Source organism: Neovison vison, chromosome 8 (genome assembly GCF_020171115.1).
Source record: "Neovison vison isolate M4711 chromosome 8, ASM_NN_V1, whole genome shotgun sequence".
NCBI classification, from domain to species: domain Eukaryota; kingdom Metazoa; phylum Chordata; class Mammalia; order Carnivora; family Mustelidae; genus Neogale; species Neogale vison.
Window position 1 is genome coordinate 15,936,334 of NC_058098.1, and position 13,364 is coordinate 15,949,697.

Here is a 13,364-nt window from a genome sequence, read left to right on the forward strand (position 1 = left end):
GAGCCACGGCTGGAGCAATTTCACAGTTCATCATCCGTTATGAGGCGAAAATAGTCCTTCCCCTCCCAGCAAGTTAAATAAATTGCCCAGACTATGAAGGGCTAGTCTGCCCACACCCCTACGGGGAACGCACGACACAGGACATCTGGCTATGGGTCCCCTTCCCCATCTGGCCACGTCTGTAAATATGGAGACATCTGTGCAAATACCTTGAATTCTTTTTTTTTTTTTTTTAACTTATTGCAGCATAGGGTAACCAGCAGAAAGTCCTAAGTAGACAGCTCAAGGAGGAATCCTCACAAAGCAGACAGACTTATGGAAATAGCATCAAATAAAGAAGAAAACCGTATCAGCACCTCCAAAGCCCCTCCCGACTCCTCATGACCCACGCCCCAGCCAGGGCAAACACGAGTCAGATTTTTTACCACCATAGATTCATTTCACCGGTTCATGTGCTTTAAGTCAATGGAATCGTCCAGAATGTTCTGTCTGGGGTTGACTTCTTCCCCCCACCCTAGAGTCTGTGAGATTCATCAGTTCATCAACCTTCTCGTTGCTGCGCACTACTCCACGCGTCAGACTCTCCGGCCATCATTTGTCCATCTGCTGAGCGTGGGCATTTGGGTTTTGTGCTTCTGGTTTCGTGCTTTTATGAAAGGAGCCACTGTGAACATTCTTCTGCATGTCTTTTGGTGAACAGATGAATGCGTTTCTGTTGAATGAACACCCAGGAATGGGGTGGCAGGGTCACGGAGCTTTAGACACTGAGAAAAGCTTTTCCAAAGTGGCTGTGCCAATTTACACAACAACGTATGAAGACATTCTGGAGAACTGGGTATTTCTGTCTTTCCGTTTTCTACATTTGGTGGCATGGGGGGGGGGGATACTTAATAAACTCAAAATGCCCCCTCAGGCCTTCTGCCAGCCGGCTCGTGTTGCGGTCTCGGGCGAGCGTTTACGAAGGCCTGCAGCTAGCTCAGAACTGCCCACATGAAGGCCTCACGCAGACACCCCCTCTAGCCACAAGCCGCCCTCCCTGAGGGCTGTCCCAGCCCGGTTAACAGCCAGAAGAAGCCCGGATCAGCTTCCAAGGCCTGTGCTGTTACAGAGAACTCTGCGGTTTCCTCAAGGGGTCAACAGACCAGCCCACCTCACAAAGCAGACTGCCACAAGGCCCTCCTTCCCCCTCTCCAGAGCCAACAGTTGTTCACACGGCCCACCTCCCGGTCCTCGCCCAGCCTGGCCCAGCTCCCCTCGAGGCCATGCACCCCAGCTCCCCCAGCTCCGGTAAGCCATCCTTCCAATGGCTCAGTGGCCCTGGGCGGTGGTTCAGACTGTGCCATCGGGCAAACAGGTGCATCTCAGGAGCCCGCGGTGTGGCCTGCGGTGAGATTTCTGTTTCTGTTTACCTGAAGCACAAACCTCATCTTATTCATCCACCCCAGCCCCACGTAACAAGCATTCACAGAACGGAGCTACCAAACCTTCTCCTAGTTCCCTCCCTCTTTTGCTTTTCTTCTCCAAATTATAAATTCTAAAAACAACAACAACAAAAACTTTACCAAGCTCCTATCATAACCAGCCCTGGCCAAGCTGATTACCTTATATCCACTTAACTAGTCCTCTCAACTAGTCTACACCCCTACAGGGGAACACATGACATAAGACATCTGGACCTAGCCTTCCCCTATGTCTAACTACACTAAAATACTTAACGAAGCTACACCCACTTCTTGACCTACTCAACTGCCAGGAAGGTAGTATCATCCCATTTGACAGTGGTAGAAAGTGCAGCCAGGAGAGGGTGAGCAATGCGGTCAAGGTCATACAGAGAGAACAAAGCAGAAGTATGTAGGCGTCCCATGGACCATAGACCTGCGGCTCCCTCCCATCTGGGTCCCTTGTGCTCCACACTTTTCCAGGAACTGGCAGGACGAAGGATGCCAGGCCCAGCAGAGGCGACCACCTCACGCCTGGACTTTTGTTCTTCACCAGAGCCATGAGCTTGGAGTATCTGAGAGACAGAGAAATGGGCTGTCTAGGCCCCAAGAAGGCCTTTTTATATTAGTGTGACTGAAAGAGGCCTGATAGCCCCTACTGCTCCCGGGACCACTGGGCTGGAGGTCCGTCTAGTGGAGGCAGCCGGGAAGATGTTGCGTAGCTTCAGCGAGCGGACAGTGAGCAAGAGGCATTTTCTACTATCTTTGTTATTTGAAGGGGAACGTTTCTTCGCACATTTTGAAAACAAGATATTTCCAGTATCATCTTCTCAATTTCAACCCTTCACACAATTTGATTTGTATCATATAAAATAGTTGACCGGTGGGGCTCCTGGGTGGCTCAGTCAGTTAAACATCAGATTCTTGGTTTCGGCTCAGGTCATGATCTCATGGTCGTGAGACGGACCCCATGTCACTCCTTGCTGCGCACGGAGTCTGCTTCAGATTCTCTTTCCCCCTGCCTCCTGCTCACTCTCTCTTTCTCCAATAAATAAAATCTTAAAAAAAAAAAAATAGCTGACTGACTCCCCACCCGCCCTTGCTGGTATTTCTGATGCCTCACTGACTCTTGTGCCCACCACATCCTAGACGGATGACCTTGGGCAAGTTGTTTTATTTTCTTGCAAATCAGTTTTTTCATCTGTAAAATGGATACTTTAATAACACCTCGTGTAACTTTGCCATTTGCCATATATCAAGCACTGTAATAAAAACTTAGGAAATAAATGCATCTTATTTGCTTCTCCCTGCATCACTTTGAGGAACTTCTCAATACAAAATTGAGGTTCGGGAAAGCTGGCTGACTTGTCCAAGGTCACCCAGTCGGGATATGCAAAGACCATGACTGGAGGGGCCCCTGGGTGGCACAGTCGGTTAAGCAACTGTCATCTCTTTATTGTCACCAGGGGTGGGCTGGAACCTCACCCAGAGCCACTGACCTCCATCCGTAAGGCCCCCTCAGCACTGGGGCAACTGAGCTACGTCGGGGAGGTGAATCTCTAGCATGTTGGACAGACTATGGTCCTTCCTAGAGACTCAGGCCAGGGGGTGGAGTGGGGGGAGGATACCAACCCCTTGGCCACTGATTACAACCTAGAAGGTCTCTCAGAACCTGGATTCAGCCCCCATTCACAGATGCAAAAATAAATAAATAAATAAATAAATAAACAGAAGAAGAAGGCAAATGACCTACCCAAGGGCACATGGTGAAGGAGGCTGAAAAGACCCAGGCTCCCAATTCTCCAAAAGCTAAGGACCCAGCACCATTTTTGAAAGGTCCCACACCTGGCTTCATTTCTACTTCATGATGCTAGCCTTCACGTGGCAATGAACAAATGTTGTTAAAGCAGACGGCTCTCCTACGCTCCCCAGCAAAGACCCAGGCCCGGTTGAAGACGTTGAAGACGCTGAGTTCAAGGTGGCTGAGAGTGGAAGAGGTGCTGTTTTAAGAAAATCCTTGCAATTACATTTCCAACCCACCGCCGTTCCCTCCCCCAACCCATAAACTTCCTGCATCATCTTCATTGTTCCCATCCCATTTAGAGAGACGGAATGTTTCCAGGGATTCAATTTCTCTCATAATAGTTGGAAGGAAACAAAACTATATGCTGTAAACATGTGCTGTATTTATGGAAAAGACCTTTACTACGGGGGAGGTGGAGCAAACGCAGACCAAGGTGCCCCACTCCCAAATCCCTCCCCTGACACCTCTATGCCTGCATCCTTGAACATTTAGACATCTCACAGCCAAGAACATAGAGCTTTAAAGTGAATATATTTTTAGCCCCTGGAATGCAAAATGAAGCTCTGTGAGGTGTAAGAACCAACTCTTTCTCAGCAGTTTTCTCTCAATGAAAACAAGAGAGGCTCGTCCATTTTTCTAAGCACGTGTGTAGGACTGATGAGGGAAAGCTCATTACTTCCGTCTGACATATACTCAATTCTCTCCATACACATAGGATGGGTTTTTTTTTCCCCTCCTTGCATTTTATTCTCCAGCTGCAAAATGATATTAAATTTCATCAGATTTGAACAAAATCTATGGTCTTGAAACTGTTTCCTTCAAGACCCCCTCATATTTATTCAGAATTCATGAATCATGTTCGGATAACACAACCATAATTATTTTTAAAGTGTGATGTTTGTGGCTTTAATAGGAAATGCTTGCAAAAGGCCTTTTCTCTTTGATTGTTTGTAATCTTAGCAGTAATCACTGCCATTCCCTTCTCGGCACCACAGCCAGCGAAACACAATTTCATTTTAATATGAATCGCGAGCTCTTCACCCAGGTTTTAATTAAAGCAATAAAAGCCGTGTCGTCCCTACCCTTTATGATGTACACAGACTCAGAGGCCAGAGTTACTAAGCCCAGAATCTTCTACTGCAGCAAAGACAGGAGGGCCTCCTGCCTCCCGATGCATTTACTGTTTGTACATTTATTCCCAGTGCATCGTTTCGTAACGACTTAACCACCCCTCTCTCTCTGTCTGCTCTGCAGTTTTCTCATCTGTAAGATGGGATAGCAACAGTACTTACTGGACACAGTTCATGGGAAACATTTAGCTCTAGTGTCTGAGCCCAAGGAAGTGCCCTGCACATGTCCCTATCATCAGCATCATCGATACTGGCATCTGGGCTGGGAAAATCCAACAGACCATCTGCCCTCATAATTCACCTGAGGACTAGGCTGAGATAGATACCAACCCAGATGAAGGAAATGGAGCAGATGGAACCTGGAACTCAGAGCTCTGGGCTTTCCCCCATTCCAGGCATCCTACACGGTCCCTGGCTGGAAGGACACTGCACTCTCAAGGCGCGAGGACGGTGCCTGGGAACTGCAACTGTGACTCTGACCAGCTCTGGCCTTCAGGGTTCCTGGTTATACCCTCCACGCAGTCTAGGAGTGTGCTTGATCCAATGGTAAGAAAAATGGACCAGGCATGCCTGGGGATCTATGAAGGAAATTCTCTTTTCCATGCCTGTCCATGTGCACAGTTTCCATAACACACACATACAATACACACATACACATAAACATACACACACACACACATATATACACACACACAATGTACAAAGCCACTATTAATATTTCCCATATATCCCTCCAGAGTTGCTTTCATCAAACACAAGCACCTAGAAAGAAAGTCTCACTACCTTTTTTCACAAATGGTAACCTACTAGACTTATTTGTTAATCACCCTGCCTTTTTCAATAAACAATGTATCTAAAGAACTTCCCTATCTTTCCAGTTTCTTCATTCTTTCTTTAGAGCCCCAAGTAGTCCACTTGATAAATGTACATAATGTATTTAACTAGTCCCACATTGTTACATATTGGGGCTGTTGCCAATTCTTCGTCATTATGCCAATACCAAGACCAGTAATCTTGAAGACACCATTTCTCAGGCAAGCAAATGTATCTGTTGGGTATGCTTCCAAAAGGGAAATTTCTGGGTTAAAGGTCAATGCATTTGTAATTTTGATAGATGCTGCCAGCTTGCTCTCCATAGAGTTACAGCAATTTACTCTCCCTTCAAGCACTGTATGAAAGTGCCTCTTTCCCCACAGGGGCTCTAACAGAGTCAATTGTCAAACCTTTGCATTTTTGTCAGCCTTAGAGGTGAGAAATGAGAGTTTTGTTTCTTTTAGGAACTGATTTTTGTATCTTTTCACAAACTCAAAATCCATTTGCATTTCCTGTACTGAAACCTTATTGATTCATATCTCCCACATGTTTTTCTACCAGGGTTTTGAATTGATTTCTGGGAACTTTTTAAAAAAATGTATTAACATATAATGAGTTATTCGTGTCAGGGGTACAAGTCTGTAATTCATCAGTCTTACACAACTCACAGCACTCATCATAGCACATCCCTCCCCAATGTCTATCACCCAACCACCTCATCCCTGCCACTCCCCTACACTCTAGAAACCCTCAGTTTGTTTCCCGAGATTGAGAGTTTCTTATGGTCTGTCTCCCTCTCTGAGTTCATCCCGTTTCATTTTTTCCTCTCTTCCTCCATGAACTTCTGCCTTGTTTCTCAAATTCCACGTTTCAGGGAGATCATATGATAATTGTCTTTCTCTGGTTGACTTATTTCACTTAGCATAATATCCTCTAGTTCCATCCACATGGTTGCAAATCGCAAGAATTCATTTTTTGATGGCTGCATAATATTCTGTTGTATGTATATACACCATATCTTCTTTATCTGTTCATTGGTTGATGGACATCTGGGCTCTTTTCATAGTTTGGCTATTGTGGACACTGCTGCTATAAACATTGGGGTGCACGTGTCCCTTCAGATCACTACATTTCTATATTTGGGGTAAATACCCAGTACTGCAATTGCTGGGTCGTAGGGTAGCTCTACTGTCTACTTTTTGAGAAACCTCCATACTGTTTTCCAGAGTGGCTGTACCAGCTTGCATTTCCACCAACTGTGTAGGAGGGTTCCTCTTTCTCCGCATCTTCACAAACATCTGTCATTTCCAGACTTGTTAATTTTAGTCATTCTGACTGCTGTAAGGTGGTATCTCACTGTGGTTTTGATCTGTATTTCCCTGATGCCAAGTACACTTTTTTGTGTACCTGTTGGTCATTTGGATGTCTTCTTTGCAGAAATGTCTGTTCATGTCATCTGCCTATTTCCTGATTGGATTATTTGTTCTTTGGGTGTTGAGTTGGTAAGTTCTTTATAGATCATGGATATGAGCTCTTCTTTGTCTGACATGTCATTTGCAAATATCTTCCCCCATTCTGTCGATTGTCTTTTGGTTTTGTTGGCTGTTTCCTCTGCTGTGCAAAAGCTTTTTATCTTGATGAAATCCCAATAGTTCATTTTTGTTCTTGCTTCTCTTGCCTTTGGTGATGTGTCTAGGAAGAAGCTACTGCAGCTGAGGTCAAAGAGGTTGCCACCTGTGTTCTCCTCTAGGATTTTGATGGATCCTGTCTCACATTTAGGTCTCCAGTGAGGATTTACATTTTAATCCTCTGGTGAGGATTTGCCAGGCAGGTGTACTCTGGGAACTCTTTATATATTTGGGAGATTAATCCTTTGACTATATTGTGAGTTGAAAATAATTTGGCACAATTTTTCATTTGTCTTTTGACTTTACTTATGCTGTTTTAGCCATACAAAAGTTGTTTTTCTTCTTTTTTCTTTTTTCTTTGTGGTCAAATTTTTAAGTCTTTTCGTCTAAGACTTGGAGTCATGGAAATATCTTTTCCATTCTAAAGCTGTAAAGTATACCTTAAAGTTTTTTCTGCTGCCTTTGTGCCATGAGTACATACAAACCTCTGATTTGTATAAAAGTTATCTTTTGAAAGGGAAGAAGCTGTGGACCCAGGATCACTTTCCCCAAAATCCCTTACCTCCATCTAAGACTCCACGTTCTCCTCTTACTTCTCTGGTCACTGCTTCTCAACCTATTTCAAGGTCTTCTCCTCCTACACTTTGCTTTCAGATATTGGAGCTCAACATTTAAGCTCCTTGGTCTTCTCCTCACTCTTCTCTCTCTGTCTTTGCAAATTTCCTCCTCACAGGGTTTTAATAGCATGGGCGAAGAACTTCCAAGTTGACTTCCCCAAGGAGTTCTAGCCATCTCCCTACTTGATCATCTCCACTTGTATGAGCATCTCAAATGTAACATGTCCAAGTCTAACCTCATCAAATCTGCCCAGGCCTTTCCCAGCTTAGAAAATGGATACCACCATGCTGGAGAAAGGGCTATGCTGGAAGCCTCAGAGTCATCCTTTACTCCTTCATTTCTCTTTCACCCTAGATCTATCCATTGGCAAGACCTACTAACTTTATTTTCAAAACATGTCTTAGATCCAACCACTTCTTTCCTTCTCCTCTGCCTCTACCACAGTAGAGGATATACCATCCTTCACTTACCCTCCCATGTGGCCCACCTGTATCTGCTCTTGCCATTAAGAGCTTTTAAAGCTATACTATTTGATCATGTTATTCAATCTCAATCTCTTTCTCACTAACAAAGCCCAGTGACTTGCTTTGACTAATAGAATGTGCTGGAAATAGTCATGTGCCGGCTTTCTCCCTCCCTCTCTCCCTCCCTATCTCTCTCTTTATCTCTCTCTCTCTCTCACACACACAAAAAACCCTTTCAATAATTCTTAGGATAAAGTCAGAAATCTTTAGCGGAAGCCATATTTACAGCTATGAGAGCGGGACATTCTACCTACAACCAGGAAGGGTAGACTAAGGAGCTGACATCCGCAGTGCCCCTGAAGGGACAAATGGCATTTGTCGGGTGAAAATGGTTAGGGATTCCTATCAGAAGAAACAGTGCATGCAAAGGCACAGAGCTATAAATGAGCACAAGAGGGGACAAGAGAGTCATCTGTGTAACCAAAGCATTATTTAGGACAAGAAAAACATGGAAATAAGTCCCAGCTAGTTTTATGGAAGGCTGGAAGTTCATACAGTATCCTAGGTTACATTCTCTTGAAGTAGAGCCTGAGATTGGGGTTCCTATGACACTGACATTCCCCTTGAGAAGTGACTCCGAAGGGAAGGGAGGGCAACAGGACAGGGCAGGGGAAGGAGCTGAGCAGGGATGCCGTGTCAGCCGGAGCTCCTCGGGGATCTGCAGAATTGCTCCTGGCTTGAGACCAGACGCCCACCTGGCCTTCTAGACCATCCCCCACACTCCTCCCCATTCAGGGTTCTCATTTGGCAGAAGCTAATCCTCCAGAGAAGGGGCAGCTGTGAATAGTTAGCAGCCGGCACTCACAGCAGCTGGAGAACGGGTGCCCCGGCCTGGTGATGAGAATCCACACCACTCCTCTCAGGTACTTAAAATACTCTGGGCGGCAAACGTTACTTCTCCCAACTGACGGACCATTGCCACCCCTTGCTCGGGGTTATAGAGGGCATCTGGCTGGGATATGCAAGAGCTGATTTGAATCCAAGTCTGCTGAGCCCACGGCCTTGTTCCTTTCCTCTTCAGCCTCATCCCAGCAAGAAGGAGACTCTTCCCAGGGTCACATAACTGGGAAATATCGTCCTTGTGACTCCTAGCGAGGGTCTGTTCTCAACCGGGGGCAGAGGGAGCTTATCTCTACAAGTACCCCCCCCCCACCTCCCAAAAGGTGCTGATGGGCCAGAAGCCATGCCTGAGAATTGCATCTCGGTCTCAGACCACCCACAGGAGTCTGGTACAAAAGGAAACACAAGGTCCAGGGAGGGGGTAAAGGGGATACTGTGTGAAAGCTAAGGCAACCAGGCAGGAATTTTGTGGAAACTTGTAAAAACCAAACAATAAAGTATACATTTGCAAAAGAAACTGCAAGCCCATAGGGCTGGTTTGAAAGTTAACAGGGGGTGCAGTTGGCTGTTATAGATCTCATAGGAAACTGTGTCTCTACTGCCGTTTCTAGATAAAAAGGATGGTGTTTCAAGAGAAGGTTACGTTAAAGAGCAGGTTCTTAAAACAATGAAATGGTATGTTCTAGAAGCACATCTTCCAGAAATGGCTTCCTGCTTACATCAAGAGCCTTGCACATAATAGGTATCCAATAAACATTTGCTCAATGCATTTTATGCATTTTATGCCACTTAGACTCTTTGTACTCTGGGGCTGTCTGGGGGGCTCAGTTAAGCATCTGACTCTTGATTTCAGCTCAGGTCTTGATTTCAGGATAGTAGGTTCAAGCCCTACGTTGGGCTCCAGGCTGGGCAAGGAGCCTACTTAAAAAAAAAAAAAAAAAAAAAAAGACATATAGCGTGTTTGTACTCTGAATACTCTGTTGGTGAGGGGACCATCATTTTGCCTGGATGTTTATGTCAGCCCCCCAGGAACTTGGACCATACAATCCCTGCGGTTGGTGGGGGAGCACAACATGACAGGGCGTTCATGTGTGTATCCACATGATACATATGGGGTGGGGCCGGGAGGGGTTTAGACAAGCCCTTCAGGGAAAAGACTGGAAGAAAACATTAAGAAGTAGGGATCCTGGAGCCCCCCAAGCCACTAGGGGCTGTATGTCCTGGATGAGTCTGTTATTCTTCAGTAAAATCAGCATGAACAACATCCCGTGTTCCCATGGGTTTGTTAAAAGACCACAATACTTGGCAGTTCCTCACATCAACAGGTGGGGTCTACTTCCCCATGCTTGAGTCTACACTGGCTCTCTGACTTGCTTTGAGTGACAGAATGTGCTGGGAGTACTCATGTGCCAGTTCTAAGCTTAGGCCTCAAAAGGTCTTGCAACTGCTGTCCTTGCTGCTCTGGGAACCCACTCCTACCACGTGAACCACCTCAGGCTAGCCCGCTGGGAGACAAGAGACTGTCTGGAAGAGAAGTGAGTCCCCATGCCAACCAGCCCACAGCTGACCCGGCAGCTTACAGTGGCCACTTACAGGGGTCCTAGCTGCGGCCAGAAGAGCCACCCAGCTGAACCCAACCAAGCCACCAACCCATGGAATTTTGAACTATGTAAATATTTTTTGTTTTAAGATGTTAAGTTTTGACTTGATTAGGGTTGTTTTTTTTTTTAAGATTTTATTTATCTTGTTTATTTATTTATTTGAGAGAGAGAGAGAGAGCAAGCATGAGCAGAGCAGGGGCAGAGGGAGAGGGAGAGACAGAATCTCAAGCAGACTCTGTGCTGGGTACAGAGCCCAATGCAGGGCTCAATCTCAGGACTCTGAGATTATGACCCAAGCCCAAATCAGCAATCCAACGCCCAACTGACTGATCAACCCAGGAGCCCCTTGACATGCTTCATATGCAACAAAAGCCAACTGGCACCCTGTAGGAAGTCTAGATTGCAATTGCTAAATCTGCTGCCATCAAGGCTGGCTCCTGCCACCAGGTGGCTGGTCAATCACAGGGAACCCTCATGTTTTCTCTATGAAGCGCTAAATTAGGGAGACTCCAAGTGACAGCACAAGAGACTTGGATTCCCCTGGAGGAATCCAACTGCCTCATTTCACTGCCAGGGAAACTGAAGTCCAGAAAAGAGAAGGGGCCACATGACCCATCACACAAGTCGTTCCCGAGTGCCTTTTACATGTCAGGCTTTGTAACACACTGGAAGCTACAACAGTGAATGAGGGTCCAGATCCTGCTCTCACAGAAGTCACAGTCTAGTGTGGAAATCAGATGCCAGCCAAGTCGTCACACAGATAAGCAGTAACAGATGCCACGGATTAAAAAGACACAGTGTCATGAGAGAGAATCAAGGGGAGGGGACCTAATTTGGATTTCAGGGTCATGAACAGCTCTCTGACAAAGGGACACTTGGCTGAAGGAAGTTGGTGGCAGGCTTGAGGCAGGAATGGAGCAAAGTAATGTGTGGAGTTCTGAGCCCCAGCTGTCCCCTCCCTGAATGAGCCACTCAACATCCTCCAGCCTCAGCTTCCTCATCTATAAAATGGGATGAATGACAACCTACTACTTCTCAAGACTGGTGAAGGTCTGCTGAAGTAGCCACTGAGGAAAAGGCTTTGCGACAGTGACGACACACTGGGTGGCGGGCAAGGGCGCTGCTGTGAGCAGCCTGTGGGAACTCTTTGCCCTATATCTCTTCTGTAAAGGACTGTGGGCCCACGGGGAGCCCCCCGAGCCCCACCCTCCCTTCCCACGGGAGGATGGTGGCCACGCTGTCCAACAGGGTTTCAGCCATGCCGATTCTACCTGCCAGAGTTCTGAGAGCCAGGCTCAGCCCGCTAACAAAATGCACTTTAAACGCTGCGAAAGGGCTCAGATGAGATGCTCGGGAGCAGGGAAGCTCTGGTCTTTTGAGACGCCTACATGTCCAAGCTGACTACGGACAATTAAATGACTTCAGGGGCTTCTTCCAAAACGAGCATTTCCAGGAGCTGGAGTCTTGCCCACCAGAGTGTCTTTCAGGCCGGCACAAGTCAGTGCCATATAAAGGCAGGCTTGCCCCAGCATTGTGATGCTCACACGGTCACAGACCAGCCAAGGGGCATGGATGGCACGGCGGCCCCAGCAGGAGCACCCCTGCAGCAGCGGGGGAGGGAGGTGCAGTGCCCCACGGCAGAGTTCACTCCCCTGCACTGAGTACGGGATCCTCCCTCACTGGGAGTGCACCCTAAAAGCCACAGGCCCATGCCTTACTCATCTAGGTCCACCACTGGGGTTGTCTCACAGGAGGGCACATAAATGTGTGTGAATTCATAGCATTCTGATTCCCCAGCTGGTAAATGTGGGCCCAGCCACCCGACTTGGACTGCCACAACCATCATGACTGCACAGACAGAGGATGGAGGTCAGCTCCAGGGACAGGCTCGTCCAGCTCCCCAAGTTCCTCTGCACCCTGAGGTGCTGCCACCCTGTCGGCACCACTGCCTTAAGGAGTCATCCTCCAAATTCCACAGCCTGCAGTGAGGACCCTCCCTGGCACCCCAGCCTGCAGTAAGGATGCTACCAACTGAAAGAAAACAACTTTGGGAGACCAGGCTCTCCGTGGAAACTCAGATTCTAGCTGGCATCTGGAACTCCCAGAGGGCTAGGGACCAGGATAGCCCTGCAGAGGGATGACTCAGTCTCCTTCCCAGGGAGGACCACACAGGAAGCCTCTGCTCTCCTCCCTGAATGCCACATCCACAATACTCCCCAGTGGGACCACACAACGCTAGGTGGGCAGGAGAACTCCCTGCCAGTGTCGCATGGCCATGTGTGCCTCCCTGCCAGTGTCGATCCCGTGGGTGTTATGTGGTGGCAAGGGGCAGAGAGTACCAAGGAGCATGTGACATCTCTACTCACTGCTGCTGAAAATTTCTCCTCTGTCCATGGGAAATGTGGGCAACACATTTGCAGTTTTACCAAGTTTTAACGGTGCCCATTTTAAGCCAACCTTAGCCAGGTAGGTGATTTACCGAAAACACCGTGGTCCCAGTTGGATTCGTCACGCTTAAAGGGATACTTGGTGTTCTTGATCCTTGTGAGACAGGACAGTGGTGGCCCTGCCGTATTGCTCTGCCCCACCCCGGGCCCACCTTGCAGCAGCTCAGCTCCGGCCAGCTCCAGGCTGGACCCACACACAGGGAGGACGGCGCACCCACCTGGCTGGTCGATAGCAGCTCTGGGTTCCCGTCACTCATCCCCACGTAGGCACTGTCACCATCAAACTAGAACAGAGAAAGAGAGAGAAGTCGGTCTGAATACAATGTTTTCCAGAAAGCCCCAGGAGACGTCCAAGGAGGTCAGGAGACTGAACTCACAGAGGGGAAAGGTCTGTGGGGCCTGGAGAAGCAAAGCTTAAGGTCAAGATGCCCAAATCCCATTTCAGCAGAATTCTCTCTAGGGTGAAAAGAGCAGCCCCTGTTCTGTGGCCCCCGTGGGCTTGGATTGGCACCATTCATCA

At 47.5% G+C, this 13,364-nt stretch overlaps 1 protein-coding gene across 2 annotated transcripts in view; it reads right to left on the reverse strand.

Annotated features, from left to right (window-relative positions):
• TOX2 (TOX high mobility group box family member 2) overlaps positions 1-13,364 on the reverse strand; it is a 101,142-nt gene that overhangs the window by 64,517 nt on the left and 23,261 nt on the right. Inside the window, exon 2 of one of the 2 annotated variants that reach the window (XM_044263006.1) lies at positions 13,063-13,128. In XM_044263006.1, the coding sequence (XP_044118941.1) occupies positions 13,063-13,128 (66 nt within the window). Of the gene's footprint in view, positions 1-13,062; positions 13,129-13,364 lie in introns of those variants that run through there. The other variant, XM_044263005.1, reaches the window with a different exon arrangement.